The sequence below is a fragment of the Pollicipes pollicipes genome, unplaced genomic scaffold (assembly GCF_011947565.3).
Source record: "Pollicipes pollicipes isolate AB1234 unplaced genomic scaffold, Ppol_2.1 Scaffold_6414;HRSCAF=7608_pilon_pilon_pilon, whole genome shotgun sequence".
Taxonomy (NCBI): Eukaryota; Metazoa; Arthropoda; class Thecostraca; order Pollicipedomorpha; family Pollicipedidae; genus Pollicipes; species Pollicipes pollicipes.
The window spans coordinates 35,327-54,259 of NW_023596869.1; the positions used below are offsets into that span (position 1 = coordinate 35,327).

At 49.5% G+C, this 18,933-nt stretch overlaps 1 protein-coding gene across 2 annotated transcripts in view; it reads left to right on the forward strand.

The window, feature by feature from the left end:
* Positions 1–18,933, forward strand: part of LOC119106897 (ras-related protein Rab-38) — a 40,526-nt gene that overhangs the window by 18,469 nt on the left and 3,124 nt on the right. Inside the window, exons 1-2 of one of the 2 annotated variants that reach the window (XM_037230240.1) lie at positions 3,590–3,799; positions 18,184–18,382. In XM_037230240.1, the coding sequence (XP_037086135.1) occupies positions 3,617–3,799; positions 18,184–18,382 (382 nt within the window). In that variant the 5' untranslated portion in view covers positions 3,590–3,616. Of the gene's footprint in view, positions 1–3,589; positions 3,800–18,183; positions 18,383–18,933 lie in introns of those variants that run through there. The other variant, XM_037230241.1, reaches the window with a different exon arrangement.

Below are 18,933 nucleotides of genomic sequence, written 5' to 3' on the forward strand. Positions count from 1 at the left end.
AAGCCCCACAGCAGCGTCCCGGTGGCATCGGGGCTGCCAAACAGGTCTCACCGGCTCAGCCAGCGCTGCACGAGACAAGCTGGCTGAAGCGACCATCCGAGCTGCAGACGCGAACAATGCCCAGGCTGGTCAGCGCTGACACCCGGGCGCACAGGTGACAGGCGTATGATGTAGCTGCGCTGCTTCGAAAGGAGCAGGGTTTGTTGGGAGACCCGGACCGCCTCTGAAACGAAAAGTTGAAGCTACGTGGCGGGTGCACTGTGTACCATGAGAACTGGTCACTAAAAGGGCTTTACGACCATCTAAGAAGTTTCCAAAAGCTAGTCCCTCCATTTATGCCCCATGTCTAGTCTTACTGCACTGATAATAAAACAATGTAATGCATGTTGTCCAGCCAGGTGCGGTTTTTCAGCGCTGTCTCTGACCTGGCTCCCTGGACCTCATGTGGGCAGGTGCAGCACGCACAGCGTGGCGAGATGAACACGTCCTACCTAAGTAATGCCTTGTGAATCCAGTGGAATCAAAACCAAAGTACCTAGGCGCGTCGCTTCTCCTATGCGACCCAGACGGATGCGGAGCTGCTAAAACCGTTCGACGTCTGGGTGGCAGACGGCCTCTAGATCAGTCGATCCAAGTAAAAGTGTATCGACATGTCTCCTAAATGACTTTTTGAGAGACGTCACGAGCGCCGCGATAGCTGGCGACCATTGAGATGCTTTGACTGTGTCGTCGTTGCGTGACGACTTCCAGCCTGACATTGGATGCATCTCACAAACGACACCGATCTTGGAGTGAGCTGCATGGGCCGGTCAGCCCATGGTTTGTAGGCCTGCGGGCTCATAGGTGCCCCACATGGGGAGGGCAGCTGTATTGTGGGCTGGAAGGGAACAGAACTTCAACCGCTTCGGGTCGGTGAGGGTGAACTGCTGACCCAGGTGGAAGAGCTCTTATTTACGGAACAAACGACGATTCAACGATAAAAGTGCAAGGAAAAGATCGCGTGCGAACCCAGCGCTGAAATGTACGATGAAGTAGTTGCAATATTACATTTTGTACGATAATAGTTTCGATGTAACGTCATATACCACGTAGCAATAGCCAAACATAGAAAGATTGTAATCCGTGCATATGTTGTTGAGAACATGCCGAGGCAGAAGTCGCGATAGTGGATGGAGTGGCCCAAGGGCTTTACTGATTCTGGAGATGGTATCTCCAACGTGCTGATGAAAGTGAAAGTCAGTAGATACCTCCGGCCAAGGTGTTTGTGGCTTGTAACGGAAGGGATTCGCTGGCCACCAAAGGCCAGCTGTGGTGGGCTATATGTGTTCGTGTTGGTGACTTGAATTGTTTTTGTGGCGTTGAACATGATGAGCCAGTCTTTACCGAACTCTTGCATGCTATGTAAGTCGTGTTGGAGTGACGTTTGTGTGGCCGCTGAGACTTGTTGCTGTGCTGTTTATAGTGTGGTATCGTCGGCAAAGAGCGTTTGTCGTCAGCCTCCTCTGCTAAGTCGTTGAGACATATAAGCGTGAGGAGAAACTCCGGGACCGACCCCTGCGAGCACCCAGCATGCATTGCCCCAGGGTTGTTTCAACTGTTACCTACCTTGATCATCTGCTTGCGGTCTGAAAGACAGGATTCTAGTCAATTTTAGAGTCCCTAACGAGCTACAATAGTTTGTGCACTTGGACAGAAGGCCGTCAGCCGTATCTTGTCAAAGTGTTTACTAATGTCCAAGTAGATGGCTGTGAAGTCAATGCCTCGGCCCAAGGCAGGTAGGCTCCGAATGATACGAAACCAGTTTGAGCCGCTGGTGGAGGTGCATTTTTCTCACCTCCACTGGACCACAGGAGACTCCACAAAACATGTGCCGACAAAAGTTATAAACAAAAAAGTGGCTCCGAGGCCAAGCCGACGGTGGTATTTGGTGGTTACCTTGCGTAAGACTACAACAAACTGATTAGGATGAATACGAGGCATTATCAGAATCCGAATTCGACCAGTTTAACTATGTCAGTGTGTGCTTAGTATTTGTAAAACATTAGTTTATCAAATGGTGCGCGTGTGATTAGTAACGGAAAACATCGACGACCATAAACACAAAATGCGATACCATGGCGAATGCTGCCGTTCTTGTTTTTGCTAACGAGCACATTCAAATGTGTTTCGTCTCGTTTTGCCCCAGTGATTTTGGTCGTCATCTCCACATCGTTGGTCGATACGTGATCGCCGACGCAGCCAAGATGGTGCTGTTCTAGCCCGCTCCGGTACGGCATACTCGGTATGCCCGGCATGGCACGGCCGATGTGTAACTGCATCCCAAAGCGGCGCAATATGACACCAGTGTAATCCCACTAACAAATGACTGTTCTGCTCATACGTCGCAACTGATAGGCGCAACGATGCGTGGAGGTGAAAATGATCTGAACACATGCATGGATCAAACTGAATCGGCTTACCCTTCGTCTGCATACTGGGAATAGTTAAAGGGAGTGTTCACCATTTGCATGGAGTTTCGAACTAAAGTACTCATCTTGAGGTTCATTTGGTGGAGTTCACAGCCCTGCCCTTTTTAAGGCCTGTGGCTCTCTAGTTGCTGGGCCACACGTACGCGAATATGCGCAAACTTTTTGTGCAGACCTTTTTAAAGTCACCCAGGTACTCGTGACGCCATAATAACGTCATTCAAATCCTGGCATTTCATTGGCCATACGGCGACGAAGATCAATGAAAATGTTATTGTCGGGTCGTTCTTATCCGGCGTTCGTGTGCACGATTTCCAGATATAGCGGCAGTCATTTGCCTCTCAATCAATTTTGTGCAGGATACGGTGTCGTGATTAAACAGTGACGTATTGATAAGTATATTTACTAAAAAGAGAAATCGTGTTGTCTGTAGAAGTCTTTTTCACTTGAAAAATATACCGATAGTTAGAAGCGAGCTTATTTCACCATGTTGATGCTTATTAATACGACGGTGCTTTTCGCTTCATTCCTGGTAGAATAACTCGAAGAATGGAGAGACAGATGCATTGATATTTCGGCTACATGCCTCTATCAAAATGAATAGAGGTAGTAAATTCAAAATGTATTATCGATCCTGCCCGATTTTTCACTTTTTAACAGCGAGACAAAGATTAAACAGGTCACCAACATTCACCAACACCGAGTGGTAGTTCAGCTGGGGTCCGGTAGTTCTGGAGATAGCAGAAACGCGATCCCTCCTTTAACAAGCGGGAGCTTCCTGATCCATGAGAGATGGGAAAAACACCCGTTCATTGAGCGTTCAAAGATCAGCGCCGCTCTAACTACACCGGGTTCCAAGATCAGAAGCTGATCGGGCTCGCGACTGGCATTCGCCGCGATATCTGAGGATTAAAGACCTTTCCAGTGCCCATGCGGAGCGCGTCTTCGGCATCCATTGGCGCTGGGAGACGCCGCCTATCCTTCCACCAGCGCTGGGAGACGCCGCCTTTCCTTCTCGCCGGTGCTGGGAGACGCCGCCTCTCCCTCCCGCCGGCGCTGGGCCGCCGCCGGCGACGGCAGCGCCGCGTGGCGGCCGCCGGTGGCGGCGATGTACGCCAGACGCGGTCGGGTGGCGCACGGGGAAAGACACCATGGCGGGCGGTAGTGACGCTGTGGAAGGCTCACCGGAGTCGGCCAAGACCGACGACCTGCAGGTGGAGGGTGCCGAGCACGCCATCGCGTCGGCCGAGCAGCACCGGTCGGATGGACCGACACCGGACCGCGGTGCCGCGAACGAGACGGACGCGCTGAGCATCGCCGAGGATGCGGGAGAGGTGGGTGGAAGCAGGCGCGTGTTGCCGTGCTGAGCTGCACACGTGGTGTTACCCAGGGAGTCCTGGTTTGGGGGGGGGCTGCTTGAGGTCACGCCAGTGCGGGAGTTGCTTGTTTAGGTCCTGCGATGCGTCACGGGACGAGCCCAATGTCGTCGGGGATGTGCCGAAGGTGTTAAGGGGAGACGAGCGCGGACCGCACGTGACGGAAACGCTCGGCACGTGACGGTTTCCCTGGGGACGTCGATCGTGCCAGGGCGGAATTCTACAGTGGGATGTGCTCTGCCAGCCCGTGCTGTGAAGACAAATACGCGCGCTAACCTGACAGGCTGATTGATATTGCTGATGCGTTGCACCGGTTTTGCGTGTTTCGTAGTTGTTTCTCGTTTGGGCGCAGTTGCTTACTGCAGATCGCCCTCCGTCAATAAACAGAACACTCTGCAGAGGGCTCACTAGTGTGCCGGTCCAACCCGGTCAGTCACGTTTTGTGATGGCCTATTGTCTTCGCAGCTTTTATCCGTTGGGAAGCCATCAATCTTTTGGCAATCTTCTTTTGCGTGTGGCCTTGTTCCACTGGTTCTAAAAGATGATGCCGCGTTTTTTTCAAACGGTGCCGAAAACAACGCGCTGTGGCTTTAAGCCAGGAGAGACCGGACTAGAGAACCACTCAGGCGCTTAGTCCGGTTCGCTGCGACCAATATCAACACCCTGTCCGGTCTGTTAGCGTTTTTGCGGTGTTTTTATCGCAGTCACCGCATATCACAATAACGGACATGCAGAAGGCCATTGCGTCTTACTCGAAGCCAGCATTGTTTTTCTGATCAGTTTGGGGGGGGGGGGGGGCGAAGGGAGGATTAGACCATTCCCACTTTTGATCTGGTGGGTCTCTTTGGGATACATTTAGCTTTTTTAGTCTTTTCCTGCTGAGCAGTCCCGACATATTGTGGAAAACTGCAGCTTTGCTCAGTGCACAGTTTACATGTTTACCGAGGTTTTAATTACGCGGACTTCACGTATCATGTTACCTTGGCAAACTTCTGCAGTATTTCCGCCAGCCAGCGGCTCAAAGTAAACATCTGAACCTCCATGGTTTCCCGGGATCTAATTGTCGAATCGGAAATGCAGACGACAATCCACAGCTCTCGTGAATATTATTCAGGAATCATGCAGTTAGTATCTTAATTGGTGTCAGTTTCAAGACGATACGATCCCCATATCTTCGTAAGGAGGCAGGGCCCTCTAACAACCGCAAAAGAAGTCATGTAAATTTGTACTTGACTCACAGCAAAAGAGGTGCATGTGCTTCACTACCACCATACCACCATGTCCACAAGGGTTAAGGGGCCAAGGTCAGGGCAAGTTAAAGTGATGTGCCAAGGTCAGGGCAAGTTAAAGTGACGTGTCATGGTCAGATTACCTCAGGGATCTAAGTTTGCAATGTGCTCATACACAAGACAATAGTAATAGCCTTATTCCTCGGAGAAAGACCAGGAGAATGGTAATATAGATGTGTTGATATGTCGGCAACATACATTTATCGAAATAATAGCAGAAGAGTAAAATAGCCATCTCGCTTTTTATGCATGAAAGTGTGCGCTTTATTTCAATGTTGGACTTATACGCCCCAATAAAACGCCATGTTTTTTTTAAGCTGTGCACTTCCGCTATTGTTTCGATAAAGACGTGTTGTCGAAACATCAACACATCTATGTCTCCATTCTCTTGGTTTTTCTCCAAGGAATAAGGCGATTACTACTGTCTTATGTATGTGGGTAATGTTTCTCGCAAATGCACTGAACAACTCACGTAATTTTGCAATGTTTTGGTTCACATGTCATACAGAAGTCATTGATGTGGAAATGTGTCCGTTACACTCACCTATCTGCCACAAATCGGTGTAACAAATCACGTCGGTCCCAGATCTTTGTTGCTCCCACAATTCATGCTGGGTTCACATGACGCCTGGTGATGATCGTGTATGATCTGGTGTTGTGTGGCTGAACCTGACTGACAGTCAAATGAGTTGACGAATTACATTAACACGATCGAAAAAGAAAGGCAACCGCGAAATACTGCACGTGCAGGCGAAAATTGACTGTGGAGTCTATTCATGCCAAAACGTGCTGAATTGATCACTCGTCAATTAATTTAGCATTGTGTTGTCGATTAGGTATAATGAGCGTTTGCACACGTCCTTCGCTGTGCTTCCAAAAAATACATAAAAATTATTTGCAGCTGGATTCATACCTTCAGCTACCTTAGGGGCCCAGATACGGCGCAAAACGTCAAAAAGGTCGGTAACGGCCAAATACGTCTTCCTGGCTCGCGCGCACGTGATACCCAGCACATGCGACATTGCTATCTACAACGCGTGATGGTCTGTTCGATTCCCTATCCATACATGCCACTCCTGAGTACGTCCGCACCCGTGTGCCGAGATTTGGCACAAAACGTACGAACCCGACGAAAAGAGCGAAGTCCATCTTGCCAGCTCGTGTGGGCGCGACGCGTGGCCCATGTGAGTGGAGGCGTGGTACCATTCGATAGGCATCTCCATTCGCTTCTGACGCGTGACACTCCCGAATCGCTTCCAATCTTTCGTGTCGAAATGTGGCGCGAAACAGAAAGAAGGTCGTGAGCGGAAAATCCGTCTTGCCAGCACCTGTGAGCGCGACGCGTGACACGTGCAAAACGAAACGTGGCATCACGCAGTTTCCATTGGATTGCCTTTTGTGGCATTCCACTCTCGTCGATAAGGTTTGACGCTTCGCCCTGGGCTACCTGTATGCTGAACTCCAAATCGGGAAACTTTAAGAAAACAACATAATAGGAAAGATGAAGTCAGGATAATAATTGAGCATGTTGGTAAATTGACGCTATTTGCTCCATTTATCTTCAAGCTAGTTCCCATTTCTTGTTGCAAGGCCAATACCAAATACATTGTTATTGTCAACTGAAATGACAGGCCTAACCCAGCCCCAAGCCGGCTAATCGTTAGGTAACACGTTAGACTGCATGAATTAGTGCACGAACGCCGAAGGGAGGAACCATTTCTTGTAGATTTCCGTATCAATTGTTTGATAATAAATTTCAAGACTACCATCAGTTGTCCCATGCCATGCAAGGCATCTTACTGGTTTTCATCAACAGCTAGTGAATGATCGGTGTGGACAGTATGGATTTTGCTAATGACTTTACGTACCTCCGAAACATGAGTCAAGACTCGGCTATGGACTAAGTTTCCAATTCAATCAGCTTGAATGACATTTTGAATTTTAAAAAGTGCGACTTATTTCTCATCAGATTAATCAAAGAAGTGTATCATTTTATACTATGATGACAGCGCTGCTGTAACACCACCCTGAACTTGCTGCGAGTGTAGTGAACTTCATCACTGAGAAGGTTCATATTCAACAGAAGCTTTGTATGCTAATGCACTGTTCTGCAATGCAGTTTAATTAAAGCAAGCAGCCCCATGGTGATCATAATGCTCGGCATAGTAGAGTCGGGCACTCAAAGCAGGTTGTACGTCTAGCCATATTATATGAGGCTCACCTTTGATTCTCCATACGTCTTTCTAATTTTTTTAGTCAAACCTGGCATTCGTCAAAGGCCGAGGGCACTGCCGATGTTACAACATTTGAATGACGATACCATGTTAACATGACTGCACATTTTCAAACAACTGCGCATACATAGTTCTGAAAGGGGCACGGGGTGCAGCACGTTACTGAATGAGGTTTTCTTCTGCAAGCTGGCCAAGCTGAATGAACAGTTGAGGATTCCTGTCATTAACTGACAGGGCGCGCCAAGAAGCAACACAAACATCATCGCAAATTCACAAGACTGCAAACCTCCCAGAAAATATATTCAAAATTACTGCGAATGCTGTAGAACTTTGCATGTTGAATACCGGCGAAAGAAGACCGAAGAGGACCCAGTGATTGCCGGAGTAGGTGTCGAACCCTAGGGGACCCAGTAATTGCCGGAGTAGGTGTCGAACCCAAGGGGGACCCAGTGATTGCCGGAGTAGGTGTCGAGTTTCTTGTGTCGGCACTTCCGCTTCATGTAATTTTGTACCGAAGGGTAATAATGGGCTGCCTATTTGCGTATTGAAAGTCTGGTTGATCTCAGACACAGAGACAAGGAACGCTTGTTGCTGGTTCACCACCAAGAAACCAGTCGGCACTTTTTTGAACTGTTTAGATAAAGCATGTAAATAAAGCATGTGTGTTTCATTAAATTCCTATGCAAAAGACGTAAGGTTGCGCACTTTTGACTTTCTATTATCTGTGGGAGCATAGATGGACGTTTTAAAAGATACCTTGAGGCTCCCAGTTAAGTGGTGAAAATTAATGATTGTTTCAAAATGATGCGCTACGCATGCGTTCCTGGAAGGCTATACACATTGCTGAAATGTGTAATTCCTGAAAATACCTGGTACGTATAGACCACGTGGTGGTAACTTACGAGACTGGCGTCTGTATCTTTGACATGAAAATTGTTGTATACCTCGACGATCGGCCGGTCACATGTCCTTGATGTTGGCTGGTTGATGCGATCAGTGCAGATAAGAGGCAAGCCGTCTGTCCAGCGGTAGGTGTTCCACGCTAGCCTGAACTAACGCCACATGACGCGATGGCCAGACTGAACGACCGCCGCATGACGCGACGACCAGACTGAACGACCGCCGCATGGCGTGATGGTCAGCCTGAACGACCGCCGCATGACGCGACTGAACGACCGCCGCATGGCGTGATGATCGGCCTGAACGACCAAAGCATGAAGCGACGGCCAGACTGAACGACCGGCGTGTGGGATGATTGCCAGCCTGAACGGCCTCCGCTCGCTTCATTCTAAAGAGAATAGAGTATATTCTTTTCATGTTATGCTGTCTTGGTAGAATGTTGCAAACCTTGTCCGTTGCAGTCGCAGTTGGCCGTCTGTCACCTCTGGTAGGGAAATGACTGTAACCGAGTGAGGATGCTTTAACGTAAACCATGCGGCTTTTGCATTTTGACTAGTTCAAGGACTTACGTCAGATTTTGGCAACCAGTGGAGAAAAGGGGTGAGGTCAACTGAAGTGAGTAGAATAATGGACCGCATAATATTTACAAGCGAACTCAAAACTAACGAACGTCCAGCAATGTCTGTGATTAGCTGCGAAACGGGTAAGTCGTCTTTTGAAGTTACATCTCGGGTGCTGTTTATGTGTCAAACCCAGGCATGCACCGAACCATGGCAACTAGACAGGCGTTTGTGGGACGTAGTGCACCTTCCCCCGGTCAATTCCCGGGTCGGTTTAACCGACAGCGTAAATTGATTCAAAATTATCGGTTTCATTGTCACTTTTTTAAATGGCGCGCGGTTACTGGACTCCAGCCGGGGCCTAGGCAGGCTCTTGATGACAACACCCAAGATCAGGCAATTTTCATGCAATACGATCAGATGACCCTGCAAATGCTAGTTTGAGGGAAGCTTTGCATGCTTACCTATGACAGGCGAACATTCCAATGCTTTGATAAGAACCGCATGGATGTTTTCCTAGAGGCGTCTGGCTTTATTAGTTTATGTTTGAATAGAGGCCACTTAAAAATGTCATCCAGTTCTTGGTGAACCCAGGCACTCCGGCACATGACGTCTTCACCCGATTTATTATCTTGGCATACATCCGTTTCGAAGGACACTTCGATACCTTGAACCAACGCAATCGCCACCGACTGACTTAGCCTTCACAGAGACGTTGTCATTGCAGTGACCCGTGGAAGCTGGGCCCATCCGTTTGTTTACACATGACGCAATAATACTTGCAACTCCGCCGCAGACCATTTTCGCATCATGCATTTTGTGTTCCCAAAGATATTCTCTAAAAACCCAAGATTCCTCCAGGGCACTTCCCGCTAAAGCAAGGCATGGAACCAGTCGCTTATTGGCATGCAAATACGTCATGAGCCAAAAGTGCAAGGGAATGTCAGGAAACTGTGTAAAAAAGCAACGTCAACTTCAATGCATTATGCTCGGAGACAGAAGCTCGGTGACTGTGTCTGTTCTTCGCATTTTGTTCTTCCTCAGTCATTACAGCGAGAGATGCTGCTTAGAAGGAAGTAAATCAAAAGACCACGGCAGCACGTTCGCATCTGGTTCAGAGGCGATCCGTCACCCTGATTACGACATGCGAGGGGGATGTGAATTTGAGTACGACTAGTCAACATTGTATGGAATGTATTAGTTGCCTTAGATAAACACAAATAGCGGACAGCTTTTCAGAAAGCTGACTGGACAGAAATATCGCCTTTTCCCGACACCCTTTTTGCCGTATTGACGTGTAGCCTATCTCTGGATATCTTCTGTTTTTTTAATGCGTGTGGGAAAGGACCGTGTGAATGATGCCTTGCTCCCCCCTCCGCCCCCCCCCCCCCCCAAGAGGCCGCCCAAAATTGCAGGTATGTTTTTTTTTTGTCGGACTATCGGTTCTGACATGCCATCGATGTTTTATAGCCATGCATTCTTTACTTCCGCCCCCCCCCCCACCCCCACCCCACGTCTACTCCTAGGTGTCGCAGTTCCTGTCTTCTGCCAACAGCTTACCTGCCACCACGCTGCCCATCCCCCCCCTCCCCCCGCCGAGTCCTGACTGGTGGATGATCTTTTCCTTTACGCTTCACACTGCAAATTTCGTCATCATTGAAATGCTGCGAGAATGGCATGCAACTGAAGTCACGCTATGCAACGAGGCGCGCTCCAAGCTCATTACATAATGGGCGGCCCGCAGCAGCGCCTGCCGCCTCGCCCCGGCTGTATCGCCGGCGGTGACAGTTGGTCAGCGTGCCGACCGAGCGTAAACGGCGGGCGCGAGAGCTGACCGCGCAGGCCCACCGCCCGCCCAGCAGACGTCGTTGGCACGGATGTCAGTTGGATATACCCTTGCATTGAAAAGCTCGCCTCTCATGACATGGCTTGATAAGCTGGCTGGCTGTCGACCGAGCCAGATAAAGTGTTTTTTTACGACGAAATACTTTGATTTTGGGACAAATTACTATTCTAGAGATTGCGATCGGACTATAACAAAGCACGAGGACTTCGCTCCTGGGCGCATTGCTGCACACATTGCATCGTGCCACGCCTCTGTTGTGCTCATACATATGGCATAAGTTTTGGCTTAGACTGCAGCACGCTGCATTCATGGCTGCTTCGCCAGATGGTGACTGCTGTTTCCTGGCAGCCTGTTAAAGCATCAGATAGTGTTGAAATTTCCTCTTGATTTGTGGGCGGTTTATTCAAGTGCATCACGCCCTCTCGTTTTACATCTGGGTTCACTCCACGTTTACCGAGATCTGACCTATATCTATAAAAACTGTAACACAATAAGAGGTAGATCCATGGGCTGATTCTCGAGCGCGCATGGCCGGCTGCACATGTTAATCCCAACTTTTAGCAGCCCCGTTGTCCTTCTGTCCTCTGCCAAACTCTTGTTGACCTCGCCGCAAGCCTGGTAGCTGACTTATAAGTCCACCTTCAAGTCGTGTTATGCATTTTTCTTCGCTACTAGCAGCTGCTACCCTTGAGGCGGTAATGGAATGGGGATTGCTATATTTTGCCCTAATTGCAATGTTATAGAAAAGGCAGTTGATGAGGCAGCTTGCACGCAAGCGCAATAATGCTTGACCAGTACAAACTTAAAGAAATTATGCTTTAGTGGTGGGAACTGCAAGAAGAGGCCGTCAGTGGCAGCAAAATAGCAAGCTTAAGAAAGCACGACAGGACAGCCGGGCCGGGTGTGGTCGGACCAATTGCGTCAAAAACTTGCCCGGTGTTCAAAGTAAAACTCACACGGCTGAGGCCTCGCTCGTGATTAAACAACGTTAGAATTATTCACATAGAAAATATCCACGAAATATGTCGTGGTTGCCCTGACCTAAACATGTCAGGCCCTCAGCATAGAGTAGCCACCATCATCATAGCATAGAGTATCACCTGCCGTATCTCATTGTGCATTATGCTCGTGACTCCAGACGCGCTCTGTTAGACCCAGTCGGAACGCAAAAGAGCCAGCTGGCTGCCGGCTAGAATCCAAGATCAGCAGTTGGATTGAAGGCAATTGAATTGAATTGAAGGCTGAAGGCTGTGCCAACGCCTACCTCTCACCCTGACAGGAAGGGCGGGCACCGCGGGGAATCGAACCCCTTACCTCTGGTTCCCCAGACGCGCAGTGGTCAGCTCAGACTCGTTAACCACTACACCACCGGCTCCCCTGAGTGCCCAATCAAAACCAGGCGATGGTAACGTGTGGTTGGAATTCCACGGCCAAACCGTAACGCTTATTGAATGCACATCAGGCCAAGGATCCCCCCACTTCTCTTTCTCTCATGTAGTGTTAAAGTCCAAAGGGCCATACACCCTTATCGCCCATTTAATGTTGCTCAAACCCCGGGAGTTTTGCAGCCTTCTCTCGTGGTAACCTGATTATCAGTACCTGAATGGAGCGTCATGTTAATATAGAGCACAAGCATTGCCACATGTTCGGCTTTTCTAGTATTTCTTTGATCCAACGCATAAAAGGTGAGCACTAAACCACGAATCCTGGCCGGTTGGGGCCATGAGCCCTCCATGGACCGTAATATTTATATAAAATGATATTAAACGTGGCGCCTGCGATTTTGCGCAGCCTTGTTGATGTCACCGATCGTGGAACGCTTCGCTTGGTACCTGCTGGACGAGACTGTTAAGTCTGAGTTACCTTGCAAATGATTCGATTTTATAGCCCTGATCTTGTACTCCACAGCATCTCGCGGTTTTTCCTGCGACCCAGACGGCGTATAGCCTTTGAAAGCACATCATGTGTCACGTTTTACAGAATTATGTGAAACCGGCAATGCATATTAGAAATATAACCTGCCCGCCGGTCTCTAGGAGATTACATAGACTAAGCGACAATTTTTGTCCATGGCGGATGTCAGTAACAGAGGCTGGAACGTGGCATTAAGTCTAGACATTATCTGGAGTCGTTGGGTACACCTATCTGACGCCATGCCTTCGTGATTTTTGCACAGGGTGCGCTGGTGCGAACTGACAACCTGAAAACCAGTCGGGGGCTTTGCGCTGACTAGATCAAATCAGCAATGCTCTAAAAATGCTCTCTCCTCGGAATTGGCCACCTCGTTTCGTCATGTAAAGAAAGGCAAAATCTTATATCATATCGGGCTCGCGTGTTTCCTGTCATTTAGCGGATTTGTGATGGGTAGGGTGGTCTTAGTATGGAAGCGGTCTCTACCAGGCTAGAGCGACTGAACTCAGGTTTGAAGAAGCGTGTTGGTCGAACCCCTCCTTAACTGTGATCCTGCACACCTAAATTGCGCTGAATGACTATGTGAATACAACGTTCATCAAGGCTGCATGCCTTTCTTTTTCCCCGTAGTTCTGTTCAGTCCATGGGATGCAAGCACATTTAATTACATTTATTTAGGCGCATGACCCTGGTCGATTAACATCACTTAATGCAAAGCATGAACAAATACGTCATTCGACCACTTAGACCAGACAAATGTCATAACTAATCAATGGTGATCATCCGGCATGATTATAGTTCATTAAATTGTATAGGTGTGGCTGCCACAACTATACAACGTAATGGACTACAGGACCGCACATCGAAGTCATGATGGGGACAAAGGGCTGGAACAACTGGGTACCATGACATAGCAAAATCGAAGCATTGGCCTGCAGAGAACTAATACCGTGTCCACTTCGTCTTTGAGGAGAAGAACAGGGCTCATTTAAATGAGTGAGAAGGGTAATTCAGGGGTAAACAGGAGAACACATACACCTTTAAGTTGGATGCATGTGCCTATGACGTAAATCTGTGTCAGTCAAAGTGAATGATTGTGACACTTAAAAAGTAGCCGAAAATGCACGTGCATTTTAATCAAATGCAATTACTGGAGAATCCGCAAGCCGGTCGCGGAAATTCAGTGCATGCATATGCAGCAAGAACAAATATTTACTTCGGTGGACGTGTGTTGTTGCCGACCTGCGGCCTGTACAGTCGCTCTGTCCTGGCCAGACGAGCGCGAGGAGCCTGCTGGCCATGATAGCCTGGCGGGTGAAGCTCGCTGGCCTCGAGCACCGACCCGGCCTCGTCACGCTTAGGATGCGTGGAAGCGTGGCGCGTAGTGCCCTCGGCTTGTACCCTCCACCAGGCCACCCGCAGAGAACGGGTGGTTCAGCGGACAAACCGTGGTCACGTCGTGCACGGGTAACACGCTAAAGGTTCTCAGGTTCGGCAAGCTCAAAGCTCAAGAAGAAAGTATATGCATAGTTAGTTCCAGTGAGCAATGGAATCTGGGTCCAAACGGCGCATAATGCGTAACAAACTCGGACCCATCTACCGACCCGGATTTTCTAAAGGAATTGTTATCTTATTCTTTCTGTCGAGAAAGCATTCATCGTCTGGACCAGGGGTACATTGCTGTCGTTTTTCGCGGTGCAATTTAGTGCCCCTAAAACTAAGCCACGTTGTCCGGATATTACTTGTCTGCTCTGTACGGAATCAATGCAGACTCTAAACGCATTGCATGTGATGCTGGTTCTGACCCCCACTCCGAGTACTGCAGCACAACTCTGCGTCGTCTCCGATTCCGACTCAAGGCGGACGTGGCCAAATTCAGCGCGTGATGCTGATGAATTTGTTCTGGCAACAACGGCTCAGAAATCCATTTGATAACACATTTGTCGGGTACCATTGAAGCCACCATGTTTTTTTACCCCAACGTAGATATACACACACACACACACACACACACACACACACACACACACACACACACACACACACACACACACACACACACACACACACACACACACACACACACACACACACACACACACACACACACACACACACACACACACACACACACACACACACACACACACACACACACACACACACACACACACACACACACACACACACACACACACACACACACACACACACGCACACACACACACACGCACACACACACACACACACATATTTGTTATATATATATATATATATATATATATATATATATCACAAATAAGATTTGACTGTCTGCATAATAGTTTGCATATTACTTTGCTCTCTGCGTGCCGCACAGCGCTCCGATCATTGGGAGGCTTGTGGTGCGCTCTGCGTTTGTGTATATAAGGTCGGGAGTGTGTGGTCCGAGATAAGCGGCTATCTCACCATCTGGGCGATGCATTGTGAAATGGACAACAATGGAAAGACGCAATATGCGCATCGCACGTTCCAAAGGTATAACAGGAATGCTACCACTCAAGGTCTGTGAAAGATCCCAAATCTCCAGACGAAAACTTCTAAAAAAACTTCTCCAGAAAAAAACAGACTAAAATTCGTAGTATAGCTCAGCAAATACCGAATGGGATGTAAGTTGGGATGGCTGGGATTGTTCCAACATTTGAATTGGCTTGCGAAGTGTGCTGTGACTACGCAAAGTGGCGAGGTTCAGAGAATAGCCAAACTGATGTGGATCGAAGCGATTACGTACAATACAACACAATGCAATATTCTGCTGCTCGTATTCCTGCTGGAGTCTATGCACCGGATATTTGACTAGCTTGTGCTCGCGACGAAGGTTCAAAGGAATCGATTTCACTGCAACCTAACACAAATCTGCTTGATTCAGCATCCGATCCGATTCCGCCCGAAGTCTAGCATAGGTCTGTTTGGAATGAGTGCGCCAGACGTCAGAACTATCCGCGTGTTAGATCAACCGCTGTTTATTTGCTGGTCCCTGCATGCAACCAAACTAGATCGTGGAATGACAAAAAACACGGAAGGGTACGAAAGGAGTCGGGCTACAAAACCGATCAGCTGAAGCAAATTGGGACGGAATAATGAAGATTTGGCATCGTCGATTTGGGCGCACGTTCCCAGCTGTTCGAAAGCATGCTGCTGCTGTAGTGTTAAATATGTACTGACGTTTGAACCACTGATACCCACAAATATCAGCAGCCCTCACGCCCACAGATATCAGTGGCCGATATCCACAGATATCAGTGGTCGAACACATTGTTCGGTCTAATGTTTCTATGCCTGACGAGACCAAACTGATTCTACCGATTTTGTCTCACTACCGAATCTAACTTCGAACTTGCTTTCCTCTACTGGCGCCTTTGAGGCCGCTCCTTTGACAGAGCGGTGGCTGAAGCCGCGCACTCCATGCCATCTCACCGCCGCCCATGGCCTGGGTGTCAGGCCGGGGCGGCCGAGGCGCTGTCCGCCGCAAGTCTGCTAACAGGCTTGCCTACGGCAGCGACCACGCCGGTGTCGTTGACACCCCCGCACCCAGTGCTGTCTCGAGCTCAGGCGCCTCATCCCTCCCCCCATGTCAGCCCCCCTCCCGTCTGCCATCACTTCCCCGGTTTTTCGACCACCCTCCGCCCATTGCGTGGAAAACTGAAGTTAGCATTTGTGTTTTACGAGCAGACGGACTGGTCGTTGGCTTGCGTTTAGAGTTGGCTGGGTGGGTTCGCCTGCGTCGCTGCAATTGAACCCATGTGCACCCCTTGTTGCCAAGCGGCTGTCGCGGGCCGACGTACGCTAGCAGCGGAGGGGGGGGGGGGGGTGCTGCAGACGGGTAAACGACCCCGCGGCGGGCCTGCGCGTCGGGCGTCACTCACGACGCAAGGTCAAACAGGCAAAGGCTGCCCGAAGCCTGCTTCGCCAGCCAAGCTCATCAGGAATGTGGCTCGTTTGAACTTCAACGCTACCTGCATGGGAAGCAGCTAAGTGGGCCTAATCCAATCCTTGTCTGCCCTCGAGGCCTGATCCCATGGTTGCAGAGCCGCGGCGACGCCGACTATCAGACACACCAGTGTGTAGGGTCGGTGTACAGCAAGTGCCGGCAAACGGCTGACTGGCACGCACCGTGTCGCCTGTGGCGCTTTCACCGACATAACCGCCAACGACGCTGGCAAACATGGCCACGAGATAATCATAGATGAGTCTGTGAACGGTGGGGCATCTGGTTCATTTAAATCAATAAGGCTTGGAACTAGTCTACAGCAGGCAAAGAATTGCTCACAGCCAAGCATTATAGCCAGACAGCAACAGCCACATGCACGTGGCAAAGAGGGTCTGAGCGCCGCAGGGAGACTGGCTTCTCGCTGGGCACGATTAGCTCGCGCGGTTCCATGGCAACACATGTCCAGTAAGCCAAACAATGTTTTCAAAAACTGCCGGATCCGAGTGATGCAATTACGGTTGTTAGTGCGGCGGCGTGGTGGATTGTCAACAGTCAGGAATGCATTGATTTTTAAGTCATTTGTAAGTAGCATGTCCGTTTCGCAGGCGCCAGGCAGGTTTTGCACCAGGCAGGTTATATATCCGTACATCGCTGGGTCCTGCTCTAGATTCCCAGCAACGGTGCACGGAACGAGGAACAGGGTAGGGCGCAAGGGTCCGCAATGATATGCAATCGTCCTCCATGGGCCGTAATCGTCCGCCATGAGCCGCAATCGTCCGCCATGAGCCGTAATCGTCCGCCACGAGCTGCAGTGGTCGGTTTTCGCTTCTCGGTCGTGGCTCGCACTGGGCAGTTGTGTACCGCTAGGTACACTCGCCTCTGCCTCTTGTTCCGAAGCCGCGTTTTGACAAGCTCAGTAATAAAGCGTGGAGTTTCTACAGCATGGTTAAATGCCACTCTCCGTGCATATTGCAAAACCAGTTTCCGTTAAACCCTTAGCAGTTTAGTGTCTGTGCCACTGGCATTGCTGCTTGACACCACCTGTCTGCGAACTAAAGATGAGTATCTGCGCTACTTGAAATCTAAATGCTATGCCCCATCTGCCTATACCGGATTTTTGCTCTTGTCCTGTATGTAATCAAAAAAAAAAATCGCTGCTCACAGATGCTTTCATCAACGGTGCCTTGAGGCGTGGAGGTGTAAGTAACAAAACATTTAGAGGGGACAGGAGAAAGGGAAAACAGCGGACATACCATAGCACATAGATGCATTTACGTAAATGCTGGATCCTGGCTCCATTTTCTGTCGGCGCACGCAAGCTTACCAACCGATATTGCCACATCCACATTTGGGACAAAAAAAATACGCCAAACTATCAATGTTCCCTGATGGCCCGATGGCGAGAAACTATGACGTTGACGATCTGACGGTCTCCCAAAAACCAGTTTAAATTGTGTCAAGCCTCTCCTGGACTGTTTGAGCACACATGCATCTATCATAATTCGTTTGATGGATTTTTTAAGTCATCGCTGCGTTTTACTTCAGCCAGCTGGCTCTTCCTTCGTGAACGGCAGTCATCTGTCGTAGGCAGCTGATGCTGGGCTAACCAACCTTGTCGTCTGCCCTTCACAGGTTGGAAACAAGTATGAGCATCTGTACAAGATCCTCATCATCGGCGAGCTGGGCACCGGCAAGACGTCCATCATCAAGCGCTATGTACACCAGTTCTTCTCGGCTCACTACCGAGCCACCATCGGGGTCGACTTCGCGCTCAAGGTGCTCCACTGGGACTCCAACACCATCGTGCGGCTGCAGCTGTGGGACATTGCCGGTAGGTGGAGCCGCCCCTGGCCGGCGCTGGAGACCTCGCGACACGGGTGGAACAGCGCATCTGATAAGACCGCCTTTCACATCTCTGGTCAAGTTTTGAAATATCCATTTTGTGTATGTTGGTCGAGGTAGTCAAGTCACGTTGCTGTTGATCTCTGCTACTGTGCACACTTCCTTCCACTACTGCCTATGAATACTTCTAATGCATTTAAGTTTTTTCGATCCAGCCATAAGCTGATCAGTACCGAAGCCGATTTTCACGGCATCTGAAATGAAGCTCACCTCTGGCACCCAGTGGTTTGGTTGTAAACCTGGCTCCCTCTCTGTTGTGCCGCAGGTCAGGAGCGGTTCGATTTGTTGTGCTTCAGGGCAGGGAAGGTTTGGTGTGCTGTGCTCCAGGACAGGAGAGGTTCGATGTGTTGTGCTCCAGATCGGGAGTGTTTCGATGTGTTGTGCTTCAGGACAAGGGAGGTTTGGTGTGCCGTGCTCCAGGCCAGGAAAGCTTCGGTGTGTTGTGCTCCAAGTCAGAAGAGGTTCGGCGTACTGTGCTCC